The sequence below is a fragment of the Oryzias melastigma genome, linkage group LG7 (genome assembly GCF_002922805.2).
Source record: "Oryzias melastigma strain HK-1 linkage group LG7, ASM292280v2, whole genome shotgun sequence".
In the NCBI taxonomy this organism is placed as follows: Eukaryota; Metazoa; Chordata; class Actinopteri; order Beloniformes; family Adrianichthyidae; genus Oryzias; species Oryzias melastigma.
Window position 1 is genome coordinate 18,893,618 of NC_050518.1, and position 25,382 is coordinate 18,918,999.

At 39.0% G+C, this 25,382-nt stretch overlaps 1 protein-coding gene and 1 long non-coding RNA gene across 9 annotated transcripts; one reads left to right on the forward strand and one right to left on the reverse strand.

Moving 5' to 3' along the window:
• The first annotated feature begins 96 nt into the window (after window positions 1-96).
• LOC112159626 lies at window positions 97-6,265 on the forward strand. The gene is made up of 2 exons (XR_002921519.2): window positions 97-687; window positions 770-6,265. It is a non-coding gene; the product is annotated as an uncharacterized LOC112159626 (long non-coding RNA).
• Window positions 5,871-25,382, reverse strand: LOC112159625 (membrane cofactor protein). Of its 8 annotated transcripts, XM_024293825.2 has the most exons (13): window positions 25,261-25,382; window positions 23,392-23,479; window positions 23,117-23,305; window positions 22,858-22,957; window positions 18,878-18,951; window positions 18,608-18,787; window positions 18,344-18,526; window positions 15,523-15,591; window positions 15,046-15,078; window positions 14,927-14,971; window positions 13,342-13,390; window positions 10,963-11,023; window positions 5,871-6,536 (listed from the first exon to the last, which is right to left on the reverse strand). In XM_024293825.2, the coding sequence occupies exons 2-13, from the start codon at window positions 23,447-23,449 to the stop codon at window positions 6,534-6,536; spliced, it is 1,044 nt and encodes a 347-aa protein (XP_024149593.1). In that variant the 5' UTR covers window positions 23,450-23,479; window positions 25,261-25,382; the 3' UTR covers window positions 5,871-6,533. The 8 variants fall into 8 exon arrangements, with proteins under 8 accessions (XP_024149593.1, XP_024149595.1, XP_024149594.1 ...); XM_024293827.2 differs by lacking the exon at window positions 15,523-15,591; XM_024293826.2 differs by lacking the exon at window positions 10,963-11,023.

The window sequence follows — 25,382 nt, forward strand, 5'->3', positions numbered from 1 at the left end:
AGGAGAGCGCCGGGGGAGGAGGAGGAGACCCAATTATAAGCGCACATGGGGGGGAAATGGGGACACAGCGACGTCACAGAGCAAGGGTGGTGGGGGGGTAAGGTGGAAGGGTCCCTTTAACTGCAGTTTTGCTCAGTTGTGTGGCTGCTAGCTCAGCTGGATGGAGCAGCTCTGTGGCGTAAAACAGCCAGAATTAAGTGCTGCGTCACAATCAGGAAGAGGGCCGGCTCGATGGACGCTCTGCGGGTTCGGTTCTGCCGCTCCGTGAGCTGGAGTTGGAAGTCTAAACAGCAGCTGTAACGTGGTGCTGGTGCTGGGGGGGGGTGGAGAAAGAGTGTTTCTCTGGCAGGAGGGAGGGAGAGAAGTCAGAGACTGAGAGATTTGGGATTAGTTGCTACGTCACTTTTTCATGTCGGAGGAAGCAGAAGCCGAGATAACGGGAGAATCGTCGTTCCCCACCTGAAGTGGACGCGGCGGCGGTTCTTTTTGGACTTCCTCCCGGGTAGTTCTGCTGCGGTTGGACTTGTGTTTGGATGCTGAGGCTGTGACACACTTTCACCAGCTCTTGTTTGGATGATGCTGGGTCGGGCCGACGTGCCACAACAACAGAACCTTCTCGAAGAATCTTAGCCTTTTCAGGATTTTTTTTTGGCCGAGGAATACAGCCGATCACATCGGCTCCAGCAGGTGAATATAATCAAAGTCGGCTTTTTGTACGACGAATCGAATGGAAAAAAATGGCCACACATGCACGGATGTGTGTTTACAGCGTCTGCAGGCCTGCGTCTGCTGGAGGAGGAGGAGAAGCAGGGAGGCAGACGGCTGCTCGGGATCTGGATCAGAACCGCCGTTTGTCGTCATGTGATTGCCTCTCCACTTTGGAGAAAGCCTCTCCCCGGACGCTTTTGTTTCTGCGTAGTCAGGAGAGACGGTGACGCAGCGGTTTCGTCCAGCCTGTTAGTCTGAAAGAAAAGGGGAGGCTAAATGTCACGAGTCAGGGTGACAGAAGAAGGAGCCGGAGAGAATGTTTACTTTCCCTGCCGCTGAAAAGGCCCCGACTTCCTAAAGCTGCCGCATGGCAGGCCTCGCAGCCGGAGCTGGATGCTCATTGGACGGGAGGGTGCACATTCTGCACTTCACTGGAGCCAGCCAGAACTTTAAAAATAAGGAAGTTTTCTGCATGTGAACCATGAGGCAGTTCAGTTTCCACCCATCATTTACATCCGCGTGTTTACAAAATGGACTTCATATTTTGAAAATCTTTACCTTCTTTTTAAACAATTAGCATGATCAACGCAATTCCAGTGAATTTTGAAATTTTCAAAATTTACAGGAATTATGTTGATCGTGTAACTTTTTAATTCTTTAGAAAAAAACTTAAGCTCAAAATATTATCAGCACACTTTGTTGTTTTATCATTTTTAACATTTAAGCTACAAACATCATATAATCAAAAAAAATAATATAAAACTTTACTAAATTGATCCAGTTAGCTTTTTTCTTTGACTTATCTCTCTTGACAAAAAAGCAACTGATTGTTTATTGTTATTTTTTCTTTTCCGTGACCAAATTGCTCAATAGTCTTTAATATTCCAAACACTTGGAGGGAGTTCATGGGAGTGCACAAACCCTGTGGGTGCCAACCACTGACTGTATATAAAAACTGGACTGAGTGACTCCTCCCCCTCGTGTTCCAAACAGGAAGTGGCTCCAAGAAGCATAAATCCCGTAGACTTCTATTAATAAATACTCAGATTATTTGTCCGAATAACTTTCCTATTTTAAACATCTTGCTAATTGTTTTAATATTTTTTTTTAATTGCAAGCTATTTAAGTTATAAACTGACCAATCAGATGCCTCAGTAAAATTATGTGGTGCCCGCTGGCCCCGCCTTAAACGTTTGATTGACAGATTCAATTGAGCTGCTTTCAGAGAAAGGGGTGTGGATTTAGAACATGATTGACAACAGTAGTTTTGATTGATTGATCTCGTTTATTTCAAGCATAGATTGTGGAAAATACAGAACAAAAAAACAGATTTTTCAAACTCATTACAGAAAAAGCGAAATGTTTTGATTAGAAAATAAGAAAAATTTGGATTCATTAAATATAGTAACTACTAACTAAAGTCTAGTAGAGTTTCATTGACTGCTTGAAAAGGAGTAGGAAGAAGCAAACTTATATAATCCCACCCCGACTTTGTTCCTTCGTTTTACAGTTTTGCGAAGTTAGTTGCCATAGAAACGTCGACGCAGACCGACTCGGACCAATCACTGTCGTCTGACTCCAAATGGCGACGGCTGTATCACGCATAAATGGCGACTGAAACAGAAAACAAGCCATTTTCAATGGGAGGTGTCACACTCACTCAGTCCAGTTTTCTATATATAGTTAAGGTTGCTAAGTAGACTCAAATCATTACCCTTCCACCACCATGCCTAACTGTTGATAAGAACCGTTTGAGGATTTTTCAAGTTATATTATGGATGTCAGTCTTGTAATTGCCATTCTTTTGTGATTGTATTTAAAAATACTACATTTTTGAATGTATTTAACATTTATTCATGTGTTTAGAAACTAGTTGTTACTTTGAATAGTTTGGATTTGAGGTGAACCAAAGTTTTTCAGAGTGAGATGTTTTTAAGTTCTAAATAATAATATGTTTTTTTAATTGTAGGATGATCTCCAGATCTTGGTGCGTGGAGCGTCCACACAGCTGACCTCTGTGTTTGAAGCGTCGCTCAGACCGGCAGATGTTAGCTTGATTAAGTGCGTTTTATTAGGAGCACATGACTGCTACTCGCCGTCAGATTCCTCCTTGTTTAGTTTGTTTTCTCTTCGCTTTTTTCATCACTGATCAGGCAGTTTGATCGCTCTCTCTCTCTCCGGAGGCCCTCCTGTCTCTTTAAATCTTTTATAAGCATTACACAACAGGTCCAGTGGCACACAATCAACAAAAACAACACAAAAAAGAAAAAGCGGACGGGGTTGGGTTGAGCCAGCCAGGGAAAGGAACCAGACACCTACGGACAGACGGGTCCTCTGGTCGGAGCGTCACTGCGGCTCGATCGCTCGGTGCCGCGCTCCGCAGGCCTGATAAGGACTCATAAATGAGTCACAGCAGTTCGTTGTTGCATCTGCCGTCTGAGGCCGACGTAGCTTTGTCTCTAAAAGGTTTCAGGAAATCACAGTGTAGAGGAGGAGGCAGACTGTGTGTGGGAGTGAGTCCAAAACTCTTATACAAACGTTGATCCAGCGTTTCGCTTTTTCTGGAGCATGTCGGCGAGCTGGCTTCTACCTGTGGTCGCCACACCCTTTCAGCTCACTGTGGCGCTTTCACCTGCGTCACGGCTCTGGCTGCAGACTCACTGCCTCTTCCGTTCTCTGCCTCTGCAGTCACAGGAGGCCGATAACCTGCCGCCTTCTCTCCTCACAGCAGCAGAGAGACCAGGACTCGTCTGGGAGGTATGTCAGTGCAGACACACAACTGAGCCTTCCTATTGTGTGTGTGTACCTCTGCTCTCAGTGGGGCCTTCACACTTCCACCAAGCTTGGATCGAGTGTCAGCCCGGTCATGTGGGTGAGCTGGAAACAAAAAGCAGTGAGACTGAGAGGCGCTCCGGTGCTTTCCAGTGTTTTTTTTTTTTTTTCTCATCTTATTTTTCGCTCCCGCTGGTTTTCTGAATCCGTTAAGCGCATCATATTTTTATAGTAAAAAGTTTCTCATAATGACAATCCGAGTAGATTGTTTTGGACCCTGTCTGTGGTTCATTTTGGGACAAAAGTCCTAAAATTTCACCTAGCAAAAGGTAATCTAAGTAAGTGTACTACAAGAATACTTCTTGAAGTACACTTATTATATACCATCTATAAATTGTAAATTTAAAATGTTCCAAATTAGTCTGAGGAAGTATTCAGTTATACTTCCTATACTACACGTATATATATGGTCTATACTTGCTATATTCAAGTATACTTAATTAAATAAACTTCCAGTGTACTAATTTTTGCTAAGAGTTTCCAAACCTTTTCTTCAGTCATGTGCAACATTTTTGAAACCCCCCTGATCCTATCAAACTGTAATATTTAACCAGGTTTGTTAAAAATCTGCAAACTTTAATACTTTTTTTTTTTACAAAAGTGATGTATTCCTGTCTTTTTATCGCTGAGAAACAAGTAGATAACACCTTGTAAGTCTCTTTAAAGATTCACTCAGATGAAAATTGTGTTATTGGTGACATTTTTCTGAACTAATCTAAAGAAAATTTTGATTAAAATTTAATTTCTCGCTCAAATCGTTGCAATTTAGACGTGGAAAATACATTGTGTGAATTTCTAATGAACTCCTACAGAAACTACATCCTAGAAAACACACAGGTTTTTAAGATTTTGGCTAAAAATAGCATAATTAAAAGACCATGGAGAACATTTTAAAATAGATCAAAGATGATGGGAGTGGGTCTTTAAATGAGCATAAGCCCACAACATCCCCGAAGAGAGCAGTACATTTAGATTAGCCTTAAACCTTTCAGATTTATATCCCAGCTGCCTTGAAACTCCAACAGTGACTGTATGGGAGGCGTTTCCTTGGTTACGACTGATTATCTCAGCGCTGCCTTCTTTCAGGATGTTTGAAATGTCTCTGTAAAAGGTTTTCTTGTCATGTTGCAGAGAAAAAAGAAAAAAAAAAAACATGTTTTCTGAACCTCAGGTTTGCATGTCATCTTTTAGCAGACGTGCCCTCCTTGGAAGCTGGTTTCAGATGGTGGCTTAGAGTGCTGTCATCTATCTAGCACCATTTGAAATCAGTGTTCTTGGGGTGGGAAGTGTGGACCTGCACTGGGACGCCGCCACAACAAGACGTGACAGAAGAAAGCCGGGTCAGCTTTTAAACCCTTTGGATATAAAAAAGAAAAAGAAAAAAAGCCTCTCCACCGAAGAAGTGGGACGGCAGCTTCCTGACTCTTCAAACTCTTTGTCCTCTTTCCAAGGTTGACTGATTTCTTTTGGTGTTCAGAGTCCGTTCTGTTTCTAGCACCATTTGAAATCGGTTACAGTGAAGGACAGATCTCATCTCACCTTGAAGAAGATTTCACATCTGAATTGTGCTCCTTCTCTGGTTGCCATGACAGCAAAAAAGGGAAAAAAGACTGCAATATCCCTTTAAGCAAATATTGAAAACTTTCATCCTGATACATTCAGAAAAAATGCTGTTAAGTGCAGGTCAGTCACAGTTCATCCACAAGGTGGCACTAAAATATAAAATACTACATTTGTGCTGCAGTTGTGTGAGTGACCTCATCTAAACTCCAGAAACTTTGTTCACACATAATGAGGCTCTACATAGAGACAAAGTAAAAAAAAAAAGTTTTGAATGTATATATTTTTTACTTCTGTGTCCCTTTTGGGGTTCCATAGGACTACATATTCATGCAGTTTAAATGTTACAATTTTATTTCCATTAAAATGTTCATTAAACCTTCTTGTAGAAACTGAATTCAGAGTGCAGGTTCCTCAGTCAACACACAGACTTCTTCTTTAACAATTTTATTTGGTCAATTGATTACAAAAAAAAAAAATTATTCCCAAACACACGAAGCCAACATTTTGTGACAATTTATCTTCAATAAATAAAAAGCTAAGCAAGTGCAAAACATTCATCGATCAGAGCGAACACACGGGTTTGTGATTGCAGGACGAAGTGTTTGAAGACTTTTTGTCTCTTTAATGTGGTGGAACATAAATGATTATAAAGAGATATAGCTGGAGTTTTGCTGAGTAATGGGACATTTAAGACAATTTAGCACAAACTGTATACATGGTAAATGAAACTTGATGCTGACTTCCTTAAAAACATGGCGGGCTGATGGAAAACCAAAACAAAGCACTTTTTTTTTTCTTTTTTGCTTTTTTTTTTTTTTACATTAAGGCGAGTTGCACTGTAACTTTAGGCACTATGCTGTAGACCGTCGGACAGATCTTATCAATTCTTTCGTTAAGGTGCAAATTAAAACTGTACTGACTAATCTATAGGACCCGCCCCTCCCACACACAAACACAAAATGTCATTTTAACAAATCACAATCTCTGTTAGAGCAGTAAGCATTACATTACAATTGGGGCCAGAATTCCTCCTCAGTCTCTAGACTCCACACCAACTTCAAACATAATGGAAACAGTCTGGGTTCTGGTTCTGTAGAAGCTAAGCTGCGCTCAAATGGCTGAAAAAGTGAAGTTTAGTCATTGAAAGATAAAAAAAAAAAAATCAAACAACAAGTGGTTATATGAATGACATTTCCAACCAACATCTTCTGGATTGTTTGGTTTCTGATCGCATAGAATAAATCTGATTATGTTGAAACGATGTGTTGAGTTTTTGTCTAAGACTATGGAAGAAACCTCGCTGAGGTTTGGGTCATTTCCACATGCGAGGCCTCAGGGATTCATAGACCGGTTCAGGGGCTTCCTCCTCCTTACGAAGTCATTTTCTCATTTTCACAGCAAGTAACGTTGAACCAGCAGAACTGCGACGCTTACTGAGGACAAATGGAGGCAGAGGAAAGTCAATACCACATCAGGTATGAAGTCACCTTTGAAAGACCCACTCCGATTAAAATACTGTTTTTAACGTGTTCTCGTGGCTTATACTCAGGATGGAGGACATTAAGCTTACATTTCTGAGTATTTCTTTATCAAGCTTCCTGGTGAGCCATCCTGATCTATTTTTGGATCCGTTTGCAGACAAATAGATCCATGTACGTCTTCATTTTCCTCATCTGAGCTGATATCTGGCTCAAAACTGTACGACTGGATAACTCCAATATTGTTCATGTACCGTGAAGATTAGGTTGGGGGTTTGGGGGGGGGGTGTAAGCGAGCGGAAGAGCGTGTAAACAGAGAGCTTTCAGTAATTCCAGTTGTTCCACAACAATAAGTCCCACCCACATCTCAGATGGGAATTTCTAATTAACTACCGCCGCCCTGCAGAAACTATGTCGCAGAAAATGACAGTTTAAAAAAATATGTGGCTAAAACAGCAAAATCATGACTTAAAACACTTTTAAGAAAAGATCTAAAGGTAATCGGAGTGGGTCTTTTTGATCTGCAACCTAGAAAAAAAATACAAGATGAGAAGGACTGGTTGGCCAACTGGGTAACTAAAGAAAAACAAAACGTGAATAATACATATCAGGCAGCTTGAACATTGAAGCTAAAGGGATAAAAAGTTATACTTTTAAAAACTCATCACAGTCAAAACATTGAAAAGCTTTTTGTATTGTTTTTCAGCAAATAAATTGAGCCAGAACATGCATAAAACAAAAGACAGACAATCCTGAGTACTCTTAGTGTTTCTGAAGTGCTGAAAATAGCTAAGTTGCAGCTAAAGTGATGTTAGGCGAGGAAGAGCCTTCTGTGTTTGTGAGTCAGCAGCGGACGGCGTTAGAATCATGTCCAGAAAAGACAAACATCGTGCAGCACTTAGAGCAAATCCATTTGATGGAAGTTGTGAAAAACCTCAAGAGGAAGTTCTGCAAAATGAGAAATGCACAAGAAAATTCTCCACTGTTAATCTTTCCTGAAATGGAAGCTCAAAGAGATCTACACCTCCATGAACTTGAAAAGATGATATTGACCAATGGAGCTTCGGAAAAAAAAAATCAAAAGTAATCAGTTGAATTATTTTGCCAGTAATTTGTAAGTAAATGTTTACATATGTGAAGTTGTTGCTTCACTCGCTAAAGTAAAACTGTCCAGTTTTGCAGAAATAAACCTATACTTTGAAATTTGAATGTCTTATTTGATTTTCTACCCAATACAACTGTACTGGTTCCTTGTTTAGTTTAGCTTTTGTTCTAGCATAAGAGTGAGGTTATTAGACCACTGAAACTTCAGCCCTAAATCTTTGCGAGGAACACAGAAAAAAAACAGGGATGCACCTCATTAGGTTGTCTTAAGACCCACCGTCTGTTCTTAAACAACACAATCAAGATATGTTGCAGTTCCTCAAATGGCCATTAAAAGATGGTGGCAGAAGAGAGCAATTTCCTCATTGTCTCCTATTATAAAAGTCACACTTCACATAAAAAATAAACATTCATCCACCAGCCTGTAGTACAAAATGTATGATAATTTTTGCTAACAAGTGGGGTAGAGAGGGAATTCTTAGTAGAGTATAGAGTAATATATTTTTTAAAACGTATTTTACATTTACTCTTGTTTGAACTCTTCTACAAATGGCTAAACCAGACAGTCAACCCTCTGCTGACTTATTTAAGCCTCCAAGTCTAGCCTTTTCCTTTGAACATTTATGTAAACGTGAACTGGTCCCCAGGGCTCCCTTGAAAAAGAGGTTTTAAATCTCAATGGGATCCACCCCTGGTTAAATAAAGGTTAATAAATAAAATAAATAAACTGGTGCTTTACATTTGTGTATACCATCATCTATGAATACTAATGAGTATGATCTGTTGCACATTTTTCCTTACACTCAAAACCACCAACAGTTGCATTAGTCAGATGGAAATGCTGCTAGCATTAAGCTAATATGTTAGAAACAACGTTCTTAAGATTCCTTTAACTTTAGTGTAAGCAAACCATCATAGAGCTAAAAGTTGAAAAATAAAACCTTATTCTATGACATCATAAGCAACACATTTTACAAACATACAAGAGTGTGCAACTAAAATAAAGGCATGGAGGAAACAAAATGATGCTATACTTCTGTCCCGGTATTGTTTTGCCTCTGTACAGGTTCTGTAATACAATGTGATACGTTCAGTAAAGGGTAATTGTTGGAATTAGGGGAAGACTGTAGCCAGACCAGGTTATCCAAAAACCAACACACAAAAAAACTACAGCACAGAACTCAAAAACCAAAAATCCACCGACAGGAACCACCAAATTATGTTGACTTTTATCTGGAGGTTAAAAGTCTCTCCCATCTATGCAAGACTTGAAAGGATTATGGAAGATTAGTAAACTATATTTAAATCAAATATGGCAGTAGAAGGACTGTGGTATGGGGAATTCACAGCCATAATCGAGTAATAAATAGAAGTAAATGAACTCATCCCAAACTTTGAGGGAATGGCAACTGTCTGATTAGTCAGTCTTAAAGTGACTTCACAGCAGGATGTTGGTCCAATGAAAACCATCAAAGCTTCTTGACAAAAATTCTGCGGCACAACAGCATCCAAATATGTAAAACAAGAGAAACTCTGTGGTCTGTATTGAGGTACAGTTCCTTCACAATCTCGCAACAATATTTTGTAATAATTCAGGCAGAAAAGCTGGAAAAATGGTAAATGGCATATACTTGTATAGCGCTTTCTACCTTCCTTTGAAGGCCCAAAGTGTTTCACAGTCACAGACCCATTCACCCATTCAACCACACACTGATGGTGACTCAGCTGCCGAACACTGGCGCCAACCTCCCACCGGTGGCAACTCGGGGTTAGGTGTCTTGACCAAGGACACTTCGACACATGGCTGGACAAGGCAGGAATCTGACTGAATATTTTAGGGCATCAATAACGTTTAGCTTAAGGGTAAATTCAGACTTCATTTGGTCCGGACGAGTCCTGAACCTTGCGTTTAGTCTGTATTCAGACTGCCGTTAACCTGAATTTTTTGTTTTTAACCAAAGCTTGTAAACAAAACCATGTAACCAAAGATCTCTTCAGTCACTGGCCAGGAATTTCAAGGGTTGAGCAATGTTGCAATGCAACAAGAGAAAGAATATTGGAAGTTCTGCAATTTCTAATCCTTGTCAGCATAGTTCACTTTATCAAACTATATTTTAAAACTGTGTGAAAGTAGTTTTAATGAGCCCGCATTCATCTGACCACATTTTAATAAGTTGCTGTGACTCATTGTTGCTCCACGGCTCATCGGTTGCTTCCTTTGTAAGCCGTTTGCACCCCGTAATACCCAGCTACGATCAAGAGCAACATTTCCACTTCCGGCTATTGATGAGTTTAATGTTGTGCTTGGGCGCCATCTTGCCTGCCTCGCTATAGCAGCCAATTTATTCCAGGTATACCGCTCTGAGCACAGAGCCTATTCAGACTGAAAAAAAAAAAACTCAGAGCGAACTGGAGTTCTGTCTAATTGGAAATGAACAGAGACCACCTCAAAAGATGCGTCAGAGAGAGGTTTGTGGTCTCGGATCAGGGTCTGCTTGGGTGTATTCAGACGGAAAATGTGTTCCGGATTATCAGGGGGCACGAACTGCGGTTCTCTTCAACAGAGTAAGTTGTGTCCAGTCTTAATACATGTCACACAGCCACTACGTACATTTTGTGCATATTGCACATATGAAAATTAGTCATGTGGAAAAAGTGACAAAAGTTGTGTTTTTTAGGTGAAATGTTCACAGATGTATGCATGAAAAGTCCATTAGACATATGTTGACAAATGTGGAATAGTCGTGGAAAGCCACAAATTAGCATATGCATCTCTCATATGCACAATGTGTGAGTTTACGTAATCATTGGGTATATAAACCAAGTATAAAATTAGTCATTCTTAACTGACAAATAATTTGAACACCTCCAAACTGAATTTTGGAATAACCCTCGACGGACATCTGACGAAGGCAAGACTCGCTTATGAATTATGTGTATTAGGCACGTAACACGTAAGACTGAAATTTTATACATTAAACATTTTTAAAAGTGTGACATGGCCTTAAATAAATATCAGGAGCTTTATTTTACCACAGGGGAACTTTTTTTTAACAAATTTTCCTCAAATTTTCTTGTTATGAAAAAGCTTTAAAGTGAAAGGATTGTAAATTTCTTTTTTGGGACTCAGGTGTTCCTCTTTTCTACATGAGACTTCCATGGTCTTGTCTAGTTAGTTTATGTATTGCACAAGGTGTCTAAATTATATTATTCATCTTTTTTTTTGCTACATAAAGTAATGAACAAAAAAAGAAGCCTTTGACTTTGCACTTCTTACCGCAAGTCCCACATTCTCTTCATCTTTTGCCGTCTCTTTGTCCGCATTTGTCTTCCGAGTGCTGAAATCCAGTAAAAGTCATCAGCTATGACGCCATAAGTTTATTGAGCTTTGGAAGGTTGAACCCCTTCAGAACTGAAGCATCAGAGGGAGCATCAGGTCTGAAGGGGTTTGAGGAAGTCAAACACACCACCCAACCCCACAAACAGCACCGCCCAGCACACACAAACACAAAAAGAAACCTGCAGCAGCTAGCCAGCCGACGCCCATCACTACCAACATCCACATCGATTTGTGACCAGTTTATTCTCCACAGCAGAAGCCACTGGTCACTACAAGACTTTGAAGGACAGAAGTGATCTTTAATGCATTTGGAGTTGGTTGCACTACAAAGAATTAAGTTAAATATTTGTTAAATTGAGGTTGCAATTTCCAAAAAAATTACAAGGAATAAAATTAATTAAGAATTTTTACCAATAAAATATTTTCCAAAAATTGGCCTTGAAAAACCACAAAATCTTCTGTTGTCATTTGAACTAGGTTCTTTTTTTTTAGCTTTAACAGCGGAGATGTTGCCAGTGATAACTAAATAACACATGCTCTTTGACCTACCATAACTCTTCAACCTTTTATGTGATCAATGTGAATCCGCTGATTCTGACGTGGAGAAAAGGAGCTTTTGACGGATATGCAACAGAATCGAGATTACTACTGGACAGTGTTGTGGATCAGCACGAAGCAGCTTTTCAGCGTTTCCGAATCCGTTGGAATGCCGTCAATTGCGTAAACGGTTTATGAGTTACGGTGTCATCACCAGAGCTGAAGCTCCAATATTAAAGGTTTAACTATCACTTTTAGCAGATTTGCAGAGAACTCCAAGGAAATTGCAACCTATAGGACTAATAGGACTAATAATATAATCAGATTCATACTCTGGAAGAAGAATCTCTTGGAGCATCAAGGTGAGACAACAGAAGGCATCACTTCTGTATGGCATCTCCATATTGGCACTCTGTGGTTTCAGTGTCATCAACAAAACCGTGACAAAATAAAAAGGGCTGGGGAAACAGCAGGTGGTAGATATGAAGAAGTCATAAAAGTCCACCTTCCTGCTGTGGGACAGTTTATATAGAACATGTGTGGAACGTGTGCAGCAGCTGGAAGAACCGCTGCTCCAAGTCCCAGCAAAGTATGGCGTCCAGCTGCAGTTGCAGACGCCCTGCAGTCGCAGACGTCCTACCTTGCTTTTATGGGTGAGTACAAACGACACATCCTTTGGAGAGTAAGGATTTTTTTTGTTTTATTTTTGATGTCTTCTTCATATTTTGAACTGGGATTTGATTCATCTAAACCTTCCACATCTTGATCAACTCAAATCACCAGACCAGGATAAAGAAACTTCCAGGTCTTTTAGGATATCTTTTTAAAGTCTATTAAAAAAGATTTACTGTTCTAAAGCCTTCTCATTGACTTCATTGACATGCTAGCAGTATCATTCATTTGTAATTTGTCACCTTAATGTGCTTTTATGTTAAGACGATTCATTATCTCCAGAAAGGACATTCAGGATTTGATGTCATTTCAATATCTTTACCTCAATAACCACAGATACATGGAAAAGCAACATGAGGTTATTCATCTTCAGAAATGGCCGTCATCTCCTTGTGTTCATACATGTGTTGAAAGGGAAAACTCCATAGTCTTGGAACAGGGATTTTCTGGGATTTAGTGAGGAGTCAACGTAACTAACAGTCCTACAGATAGTTACAAGTTTGTTTGTTTTTAATCAGATGTGGATTTCAGAATGACTTAGAAGTGTTGAGATAATCAGCTGATAACCAAATCTAACCATTAGGTGGTTTAACACCAGAGATGTCGTCAGCAACACCTCAATAACACACGCTCTTTGACGTAGAGGAATTTATCATCAATCCGCTAATTCTGACACAAAATAAAAAGGCTTTTCATATCGGCTTTGCCCTGACATGCAACACATTACTAAAGTGTTGCAAACTGGTAAAAAGCTGCTTTTCTCCGAATCAGTAGATTTACATTGATTGCATCAACGGTTGAACACACTCCAGATGTTGATGATTCGATGTTAAGGTGGTAGAAACTGAGACTTCAGAGGCAGAGTGCTAAACAATCCATATAGGAGAGTGCTGACACTAGTTCATATGACAACGATCACAATGTGGCTCAACAACGTTTACGCCCCGAGTTCTCAGAAGTACACACACAGTTAGCGCAGGGGTAAAATTAAAAAAGCAAAGAGAAAGAAAGAGACGTTAAAACCAATACTGGAAAGCAAAAGGCGATGCAGGAATATAGTCCTTTTAGAGGTTAGTCTGCATAACAGGATAAAACAAAATGGATTACCTTCTCTTCCTGAATAACATGTAGACGACAACGGCACCAACCAAGATAACTACACATTTTTAACAAGAAAATAAAGATGTTCAAACATGATGTTAGGATGAAGATCTCCCACATTTGACACTTTTTAAGGTATCTTCACTTTAGCATGAATAAGCTAAAAATTACAGTAGTGGAGGGTCCATTGAACAGCAAAAACACTCCTTTATTTTCATCTCAAATTAGTGGATTTTTTCTGTTACCCATCCAAAACTGAACGTATTAAGTTGTGAAAACCCTCATTTTAGAAGTGACTTCAACTGAACAAGTGTCAAACTTTTTATTATAATTTCTAACCTTAAAAACTAACTTAACCCTTTAACCCATGGACACTAAAGCACAAACATTTTTAACATACTGTAACTTCTTTTTGACCATGAACACGATCAAAAACAAGTTACAGGAAATCAAAGAACATAAATTCAGGAGCTCCAGGGTTAAAGGGTTAAAACTGTTTTATGTATTTGTTTTATTTTGCCAGTTCACAGATATGACTGCACATTGAATGAAAATACAAAAAAATCCACACATTCACATATATAAAGCCCAAAAAACAAGAATTTCTCTCCTAAGAGCACTGCTGTCCATTTCACATTTTTCTGTTTTCTTTTTTTTTAAGTGCAGCTTTTTTTTTCTCTCATAAGTTTTCTTTATTGTGTTTGTGAAAAATAATAAAAAGCTTTGTTGGACAAGTTTGATCCAGCTGGATTTCAGATGTTCTGCTCGGTGGGAATCTGCTCACAGGTGGAGGCGTGTCAGTCCATTCTGAACTGCTCAGATTGTTGTTTGTACTACGGCTTTTTTATTTTATTGTCCAAAAACTACAAATAAATGCCATATTATCTCTTTAATTAAATAAAATCTCAATCATAGAATATAAAAAAAGTTTAAGTTTATTTTAGACAGAGTTATATTACGCTGATTTCACAGCTACAGAGCAGAACACCTATGGACATTCATAATCATAATAAAAAAATAATTCTGGTCTATTAATCACATTCACTTTCACAGCCCTAGAAAATACTTAGAAGTCATTGAAACTTAACTGACTGTAAATGTCAATATTGCTTGCTGACAATCTCACTGAGGGGCGTGTTCTTTACTAGAGTGTAATGGCTATTTTGGTGCCTTTTCATTGCAAATGTTGCCAAAGAGATTCACCTAAATCAGGGATATGCAACTCCAGGCCACGAGAGCCACATTCCTGCATGTTAAACAGCAAAACAACTGCTTTGGTTCTGCCATTAGTGACTTTCACATATTTATGAGGCCTTTCCCTATGACCTCTCCCAGAATTCAACACGCACTGCCGTATCTGTGAACTGGTCTGATGATACCACAGGAAAAATGTGCATCACTTAAAAAAAAAAGTATCAAAGAAATTCATGTACTGTTGATTTCAGAGTTATATTTGTTTCTTTGCACTCGCTTTTGGATGCAAATGAAAGAATCACGGCTCATGAGTCTCATGTTGTTTCTACTAATCTTATCTGGCTCCACATTCCTCGAGTTTGCTTTACAAATATGCTTATCAGAAGCTGAAACTCACCCCCTGCAGTTACGCCAAGCCCAATTCCAAGAGAATTTCCATCACCTGAGCAAAAGAAAATAATGAGACACACAAAAAATGAATTACATTGACAGATTAAGGTCATTCTGGCAACTCACCACGAGGATCAGTTGGAGCAGGGGTGACTGAAGCTGAGATGAAGAGTAAAACCAGTTACAAAAACAAAGTCACAACCTTTTTCACTAAACATGCAGTTGGAAGATGATAGGAGAGAAAATACTGACGTGATCCGGTCTGAATCTTAAAGAGAAGCTTAATAGAAATAATCGTACGTGCAGATTTCTATAAAAATCAATTTGAGAGAATTTTCTAAATTGATAGGAAATAAAAATTGATTTATCAGAACAAAACTTTTAAAACAACTATCCTTTATTATCATGATTCCACCCATAAAGCCTTATAAGATAAAGATTGTAAGAGAAAAAAAAAATCAGCTTGTAAAGATTTTTTAAGCTTTAAAAGATCATCATTGCTGAAAAAAACTACATGTCACATAGGCAGAAAGCAAAGAATTAGAACATTTGTTGCTTTTATTTCCAATTTTCTTTATAAATAAAACGGCTAACAAACTGTACCTGAAGGACTTCGAGTTGTGGTGGTGGTGGTGGTGGTGGTTCTAGGAGTAGTCTTGGGGATTGCAGTTTCTTTAAAATGAAAAAAATACTACTTGCGTATCTATAAGGATAATATTACAACAGATACACTACAATAAAGTTAACTAGAGAATGATCATCAACCAAAATCCTGCTTCTCCCCTCACTGTAAAGATGTTTGACACACATCCAGTAGGTGGCAGCATTTTTCCAGTCAATTACATAAGAAAATGCTTGTAGCTAAAAACATTTTTATTTGTTTTAAAAGCAGATTGTTGACAGTTTGCGGTTGTGTTTTGATGCCAGCGTGTTTAGAGCAGTTGACAAACAAGAGAAGGAGTCAACTGTAACTGTGAAGAGTCAATATTGATGAGGGGGATCTGGTGGTAGAAAAGATGGTGGCTGAAAATAATTAGTCGGAAGGAAGTTTAAGCCCAGAAAATCCTACCCCCCCCACCCCCCAACCTCCATCCCACCACCACCACCAACATATATTTCGGTCAAAAAATACTTCTGTTTTTGGTAGAAAAAGAGACATAGCTGGCAACCCTAACAGATACAATTTTTTGCTTTTTTAAGCTTTGAACCTTTTCCACCCAAGGTGTTTCTATCAAAACCTACATTGCTGTTTGATATACCATAACTACTAACACAATCAATGGGAATTGGCTGATCTGCAGAGAAAAGCGTTTTAGGGCTGGTAAGAAAAACTTTAAAGTGGCTTTTCACAGACATTAGCTATTACTAATATAAAGTGATTTTATATCGGTCCAAATCCGCTTTTCTCTGCAACATAATAAGCTGTATAATGTTTATCGCGTAAAGGGGCATTCACACCAAATGTGATTCGCACGACAAATTTGCGTGCCCCGCCTCTCTTTCGTCACGTGACAAATTTGTTTGTGTATATCTCACTCAGAATGTTTAGAAGACACGGATGATGTTGAGAGAAATCATGTTTATTTATTGTGAAAAGTTCTACAAAAACATCAGTAATCACGTCTCCATCTTTGGGTTTATCGGGTTATTATTAAAAGATACAGGGAGCTGTGTCTGTATGACAGCCGCTTCCGCTGTGTTTCTGTGTCTCTGCGGCTGAGCTTGAAGGCCGACTTTCTCGTATTAACCAAAGGGGAAAAAGTAAAATTAGGAGACCTCGTTTCCTTTTTTTTAATGTCTCAATGAGGCCCAAGCCAGCAGCATCCGCACCCCGCAGTGGCTCTCTGTCTACAGACATATCGAGCGAGTGAGCTCCGCCGCGGGAGTAAAAGCCGACGATCTGTCTAGAGTGCATTTATTCCGCCTTTGCCCCAAACAGCCAGATGAGCTCTGCAAATCCACGGCTCCAACATGTTAAGGAAAGAGATGGAAGTTCAGCACAAAAACGCTCACTTTGGATTAATGTTCTGCCTGCTGACTGAGTCTCTAAAAACGTCGCATGCTCAAAGCTGAGTTCTTGATTGGGAGATGCGACGCGGCGACCTGTCAAACTTCAGATATTTACATTTTTATCTGCGCCGCCCAATCTGCACCTCGTCGCTCAAATCGAGCTGCTGCCAGACCTTTGCACCGCTCCCGTTCGTCAAATTGTGTCGCGGGACTTCAGATCGCCTCATGTCACGTCTGTTCCATTAACTCAACATTGAAACTGGCCGCCTCCGCAGCACAAATTCTATTCAATGTAAATGCACCTTAAAGGGGTTAGCGCAAGCTAACTACGGTCAAACGTAAACACTAGTCTGCAGCTAAAGCTCCAATGTAAACATCTCAATAGTTTTCTGAACACTTGTTAATATCCTTTAATATATTGTTTACTTTCTTTAGACACATTTTAAACTAATCCTTGACCATAAAAAAACTGTTTCAATAAAAAGCGGCTACAACTCTGAAGAAATCTTGTTGAATTTCCGTTTCCGGCTAATGATTTTCAGCCACCATCTTCTCTTGACACTGACTGTATATGAGAACTGGACTGAGTGATCAATCCCCCTTCACCTTCCAAACAGGAAGTACCCTCTGGTTCCATAAAGACTAAAATCCCATAGACGTCTATAGATAAACAGCTTTACTTGGTCATATTTGTCAGAATAATCAATCTTGCTCGGCCATCTGTTTTCAACACATTCTTGGTAATCCAAATTTTTTTCATCATGTTTTTTTTCTGTAGTACAAGTTATTCAGGTTATAAACTCTCCAATCAGTTGCCTGAATGATAGTAGGTGGTTTCACATTGAATGTTTGAATGGTTTGATTGACAGATTCTCCTGAGCCCACTTTCAAGGGGAGTGGCCTTCCAACAAGCTCACTCCTGACTGGCCAGAGAAACGATGACTCATACCAACTCAGAGCAATCACTGCTTCCTGACGACATCTGAATCAAGCATGGCAGCTGAAGTGAGTTAATTCCGTTGGAGCCGGTTGTCAGCCTTTTTCTATGGGTGACATCACACTTGCTCCGTTCAGTTCTCTTATACAGTCAATGGGAGTCATGCCGCAAGTTTGATGATGACATCAAACCCTCTGCCGGAATCCCACCAACAAACTGACAGCCTTTTGGATACATTTATAAAACATCTTAAAAATATTCATGAATTTCTGTCCAGAGGTTTGTTGATTTATATCAATCAAAACAAGTAGAAATAAATGATATTATTGGAAACTTGTGTTTTTCTTCTTTTTTTTAAAGCTATTTCCTTGCTACTAGCAAAACTGGAGATCACCACACCTTCCCATTTTCCTAATGTTTGTATGTTAGTAAAAGTAAAAAAAACAAAAAAAACAAGTCATTTTAGTCGAAACTTACTTTTACATGTTGGAATCTCAGGGGACCACGTGTTATCTATTGTACACGTCAGAGTGCCAGACTGACCCTCCAACTTATAACCCTGCGGACACGCCACCGTCACTGTAGCCCTGTGTCCGTATGGAGGCCGTGAGCCTTCGACAAACTCCAACAAACCATTGACAGGCTCTTCACAATTAACCTCTGCAATAAAAAATTATTAATTCAAACTTTTTTTCCTAAATGTTCAGAAACACCACCTGTAGATAATGATAAAACACTTACTGACACATGTTGGAGGGGGGAAGTCAAATTTTCCTTCATCTGAGCATGTCAACTTCAGTGATCCTTTGTTAGATAAACCTGCAGAACACTTATAAGTCACAACTTCTCCATATCGATAGGACTCTTTATTTGGAGAGAAGGTGGCGTCCTTCACATCCTCAGGCGTTACACATTCCACCGCTGTAAGAAGGAAAATTAAAAAGGAGACATCCGTTTGGCTTAAAGCAGTTTTCAGGAATTTGCTACCATTCACACATGAAGATTACCGACCATCACATGTAGGAAACCTGGCATCCCATCCACTGTCCAGACAATTGAGTACTCCCTTACCAACGAGGCGGTACCTGTTTCCAAGAGTTACGAAGAAAATGTAAACTCAAGATAATAAAAGCAGATTTGAACAATTCTCTTAGGTTGAAATCAAACTAAAATGACATTTTGTCAAACTTTAACAGCTTGAAAAAATTAAACCCGCGAGTGGTGTAGTATGGCCGGCAGCAGCAGGATTATATTCCTGCCTTCAACAACCCCTTTTGACCCATCCTCACTGACTGAGCCACTTCTGCCACTGCCACCCTGGTCAGAGCTGCATGTGACAAATTCATTACAAAACAAACATTTTTTTTTTCAGAATGGTGGCATTTCTGTTAGCTTTATCTCCAAAGCAAGCATTTTATTTTTTGGGGTTGACAAATGTGTCTGTGTCATTTTTAAAAGTAAATTTTTGCATTTCCTTGGCAATGGAGATTATGTGTTAACAACGCCCAGAATCCTAATATGTTCCCATCATTTGTCATTTTATTTTGGTCGGTTTGAGCCAAAGATTTGTAGATTAACTTTTTACAAGGTTCTAGTAAAAAAATATATGAGCACCAGGGAGATGTCACCTCCCAGCTCAACACCATTAAAAAAAAAAAAGAAGAAATCGGCTTTTTTTTCCCCCAGGTAGCTTCTAAATGATACTTGGGGAGTCATTAGGCAATAGATCTAACTCCCTTAGAGGAGTGTATGAAGTTTATTTTAATCAAGTACTGGGTCTGTAAAAAATGCTGAGTTTTTGAGTATGTGGCGGGGGGAAATTGTTGTGATTGACAAAATAGAATTGCTAAAACAATATTTCCTTGCAGTCTGTGACTGCTGAGGGCAACGATTAAATTTCAAGAATATTTTTTTTGTTTAAACCCTCAAGCTAATGCAGGGGTGTCAAACATCCGGCCCAGCAGATGGTTTAACCCAGCTCTGTCATAAAGAGTAAAAATGTATAAGGATGTTGAAGGAAAAAAAGCAAGCTTCTACTCTGTTTCTTTGGTGAGTTATGGTTCTGTAAAGAAATGACCACAATGCGCAATTCCGCCACTAGGGGGAAAAGCAGCCAAAGCTGGAAAAGATTTTTGGACATTTCATTGTATTTTGAACACTTTTATGACATTGTGACATGTGTTGTTGCACAGGATTTGCATCCTAATATTGATGGCCTGGTGAAGGCCAAACGATGCCGAGTTTCAAGAGAGAAAATTATGTTAATTCCAAATTCTTATGTTCACAAATGTTTGCCAGTTTAATTCAGTTTAATTTTTCCCTGATTTACACATTTATATTTAGGCAGGGTGTTTATTTTTTTTCTGTAGCTCTCTCTCTAAGTTTACTATCGGGGTTGCCTCAATGTCAGATGTAATATATTCAGTCTGTATAAAACTGAATAACCCCCCCCCCTTTTTTTAAAGTGAAATCCATTTTAATTGAAATCCATTGACCTCTGTGAATGGATGTTTAATAATAACTGATTAGGCTACTAAGTTGTTTGAGGCATTTTTTACGACTGAAAAAAAAAAAACAAAGCTACAGATAACAAGTTGACCATTTGTTATGTTTGCTATTACCGGTATGTTCCTGGTCCGGCCCACTTGAGATCAGACGGGTTGAATGAAACCAAAATGAGTTTGACACCCCTGAGCTACTGTGTCTTTCCACACTGCTCACAAGTTAAATCGCAATCAGCTTATAACTCTTGAACAACCCAAGCAAGAAAAAAATCACCTCCTTGGGTGAGTAAAACACACGATTTTTAAAAATGTCTTGTCTTCAAAACGTGCTCCACCATTGAGTTGGGAAGGGAGTTAAAGAGTTAAGCTTCTGCAGTTTGTACTCAGAGCTGTTACTGAGCCATTGGAAACACAAAGAAAAGCCACAGAGTGTGAGAAAAATCACCAAACTATCAGGAAAGTATCTGAAAAATTTGGGAATTTGAGGACTGATACGGCTGTGGCCAGATTTGGTTTTGGTTCTCCTGGTTTAGTGTATTTTTGTCAGAGTGGGACATCTATGTGTTTTGTGGATCTTTGTTTGTCAGTCTGTCTTTTGATTTGTTTCAGGTGTGGTGCTGGAGGCGTGGCTCCCCATTGGTTCAACCTGAAGGAGGGGAGCCTTCAAAAGCACCACATGGACCTCCAGACCAGGAGAAGGGAGCTGGGCTGCAACAGCCTCCACTGCAGCTCAGTGAACTTCTCCACCTCTTTTGATTTGTGTGCACTTTGTAGTTTGTTTGGTGTTTTGTGTATTCTGTACTATGTGTTCTGGTGTTTAGTGGTGTTTAAGTTAGGTGAAGCTGTAGGGGTGAACCGCCATTTTCTTTAGTAAATGTTTTCTCCTGTTTATGTTAGTCCAGGGAGGTTAGTGTTTGTCGTTCTTTTACTGTTGCTTTTGCAGGTAAGCTCCCTGGGTTGAGTTAGTTGGGGTTTTGTTTGTTATTTTGGCCATGGTTCACCCTGAAGCCTTTTGCTTCACTTTAAGTTAGTGTTTGGTTGTTCTTGTAAATAAATTTGTTATATTTTTATAGAGACATTTGTGTTGTGTTTTGTTAAACACTTATTTAATTGACCTTTATGTTAGGCCCTGCACCCCTAGACAAATTGGGGCGTAACAAGGACTTCCTGCTTACATTCACCCACTTTAACATGCAGACTTTGGCACTGCACAATGAAATAACAAAAGGGTCTGGAGCTTCAGGGCTGCCACTCTAGGGTTGAGACACAGGATCTAGAAGACACTTTAGTCCACAAGTACTTCCTGATCATTTCTTTTATCTTCTTCTTTTCCTTTCAGCTTTTCCCTTCAGGTGTTGCCACAGCAAATCAGTTTCCTCCATCTAAGCCTGTCTTCAGCATCCTCCACTCTAACACCAGCCACCTTCATGTCTTCATTCACTGCATCCATAAACCTCCTCTTTGGTCTTCCTCTAGACCTCTTTCCTGCAGCTCTAGACTCAGCATCCTTCTACCAATATATTCACTGTCTCTCCTCTGGACATGTCCAAACCATCTCAGTCTGGCCTCTCTGACTTTATCTCCAAAACCTCTAACATGTGCTGTCCCTCTGATGTAGTCATTCCTGATCCTATCCATCCTGGTCACTCCCAAAGAGAACCTCAGCATCTTCATCTCTGCTACCTCCAGCTCTGCCTCCTGTCTTTTCTTCAGTCCCACTGTTTCTAGTCCAAACAACATGACTGGTCTCACCACAGTCTTGTACACCTTTACTTTCATTTGTGCTGAAACTCTTCTGTCACACATCACACCTGACACTTTTCTCCACCCATTCCAACCTGCTTGCACTCGCCTCTTCACTTCTTTTCCATACAGTTAACACCGAAAATGACCCACAACCCCATTACTAACCCTTTAAGATTCAATCAAATAAAGTTGCTGATTTGTGGAAACTTGTAAAAGGGATATTTGATCATTTTCCTACAGCAATTAGGCAGGCATCTATTCTAGCACAGAAAATGATGCTTTGTGTTAAACTAATTACCAATGAATGAGACTTTATGTAAAGGCAAAATATGATCAATCTTTTAGAGCAAGGATTGAGGGCTAAAATTGCTTTTCATGAGGAAAAAATAATAATGTAATGTTTATTTTATGGAGTCTTTGTTTTATTGAATCTTCAACATCTGTAAAAAATTTGATAATCTACTGATATTTTTAGACTCTTCTAAACAAAATTTCTTTTAGTAGCATTTTATTTTGAAAATGGATTTTAAGAAAGCTTAAGAATGCCAACTTCTGCCCCATTCGGACCAAAAGCTTGGGGACCACTGACATAAATAACTAAGGGCTTCACAGGCAACGATAGCTTGTTTGAATTTCTACATATTATCTAAGGAAACATCAAAACTAAATGCAATGCTAATCAATTTGTTATCTTTAAAAGTTTATGAAATGCTTCAAAATTTTTTTTTCCTTTTTACTCACCCAGGGTTACAAGTAATCACCGCTTTGTCACCAAAACTAATACCGTCCTGGTAATCAATAGCTCCATTGTCCAAATGTGCCAGGGCACCACAGGACTTCCCTGGAAAATAATGAAGTTTATTTTAATCAAGTACTGGGTCTGTAAAAATATAATTATAAATAATTATGCTTATGACTAATGAACAGTTGAGCAAAGTTAGTCTGGAAAGAAAAACCATGTTTTAGAAAATATGTTTTAAATAACCATTTAATAAGTTACTTTTGCATGTCAGTGTCAAAGTAGTCCATGAGCCAGCGTTGCAGGTAATAGATGGTAGCCCTTCGTCAACAGTGTATCCACTATTACAGCCAAAGGAAACTGTCGTCTGGTCTGCAAAAGAATCTTTAAGGATATCATCCCCCTTCAAAGACATATTCGGTCCTCCAGTGGGTTTAGAACAGGATTGACCTATTTAGAAAACAAAGGAATGAAAGGAAAAATAAAGAGACACGAAAGGACGAGAAAGGTTTTTGCATAGCTGGATTGGAACTCGCCTTGTGTGGTGGTAACAAAAGCAAAAATGCTCAGTAGCAAGACGACAGTTTCTGCCATGGTCTTATTTGATGTGAGGACGAGCTTATTCTGCAGACAAAGAAAATACAAAAATTAAACAACAGGAATGGCAATCAAATTGTAAAAGATTCTACTTTTTTATCATTTGGTTCCTTCAAATAGTCCATTGTTTGATTCTCATTCTCTATGTGAGTTTCTATAAGAGAAATATTTCAAAGATCCACTTCAATCAGTTTTAGTGATCTTTTCATTGTAGTTTTGCTGCTATTAGTCAAAATATAAAACCTGTGTCGTTTTCTGGGGCATAGTTTCTGCAGAGTTCTTTAGAAATTTGCTACTGAGTTGTGGGCAGGACCATTAACGCAGAGCAATTTCCTGGTGGAGGTGCAAAGAAAGCGAGATTAAAAGGGAAATCTCTGGGAAAATGATCTGATTGAAAGCAAAGAAGATTTTTGATACAGAGATTGATAATGCTTCAAAGAAAAGGAAGAAAAGAGACATTTGCAGCCAGTGCTAATCAGGATATAGGGTAACGTTTTAATATTTCAATGAATTCTGAAATGTTCATCTGTTGGTGTCTGAATTTATTGAACAAATGTCACCACACAATTAGCCAACACCATTCTGTCTGTGATGGAATGAACGCCAGTCTCCAAAAGTCTCCAATATAAATGTTGGGCAGCTGTCATATAATAAACACAGTGGATACTATTTGAAAGATATACTATATGTTAATATTCCTAAAAAGAACAATTACTACAGATGATAAGATTCAAATTATAGATGAGGTGATTATATATATAATAACAAGTTCATTTTTTCCCTAGAGTAATATTTGACACATTTGTTATTTATTTCATTGTCGTTGCAATCCACAATGCTGCGTTATCTTCAGTTCAGGCTTGTTTTGCTGTCTCTTCAACTTGGCAAGCACTCCTCAACCTGAGATAAGGGTCAGTGAGCTACCTTTTACCCTGTCCGCAGAACACATAAAAAGGGGAGTTTCTTTTTTAGTAGGTCAAAAAAATTCAAATCTAAAAGGATTGAAACTGTAGCAGAATAAATCAAAACTACAATAAAGGTATGCCATAAACACATAAATCTGTAAATTCTTGTTTAAAAAGAGAAACGACCGGTAGAAAATTCACTTTAAATGCTTTTATTTTTCCTAAATCCATCAATATCTCGTCATCAGACGTTACAAAACAAGTATACACAAGTACTAACACTATTTATATGTCAACAGAGGCCAGGCTAAGTAGGAAATCCAACACGAGCCAACTTTCTAGTAGCTAACTCATTACATATGTTTCACGTTTGCATGAAAAAACTTTATTTAAAAAAACATTTATTTTAATATATAACTTTATTTAAGATTAAAGGAAGTGGACCACGTTGTAATATTTAAAAGAGCCGTTTTAAACAGTGACGGACATGCTACTACGAACATGTAAACACAACCGTGATGTCTGAACTGTAAAAAGATGGGTTTAACTCGTGCTGCTGCTGCGTCAGGTCAACAATGACAGAAACAAGGCTAATACATGGTGGGCGTTGATGCGTCACGGCTGTGAACGGAGCGGGTTGATCCTGACTTATAAGACGAAAACATTTGCCAAAAGGAAGAATGTAAAGTGGCAGACAGAGACTTAAATATTGATTCAACCTAAGAGTCCGAACAAATGATAGCTAACAACAAGAAATACATAAATTAACCGCGCTAAGCTAGGTTAGCTAGCTAGGCTAACACTGTAACCACACGAGTGTTTCAAATACATATTTAGTAAAGCATTTTGTAATTCTTGACCCTACACGACACATAAAATACAAACACACACGGTTTGACTTACCCAGGCCTTTACTGAAACAATGCCTGACGGATGAAAGCTAAACTTTTTCCCTAACGGTGGGCAGGAACCGCCCTCTCGCGGAAGTGGGTGTTAAAAGAAAGGCCCCAATGTGACGTCACAAT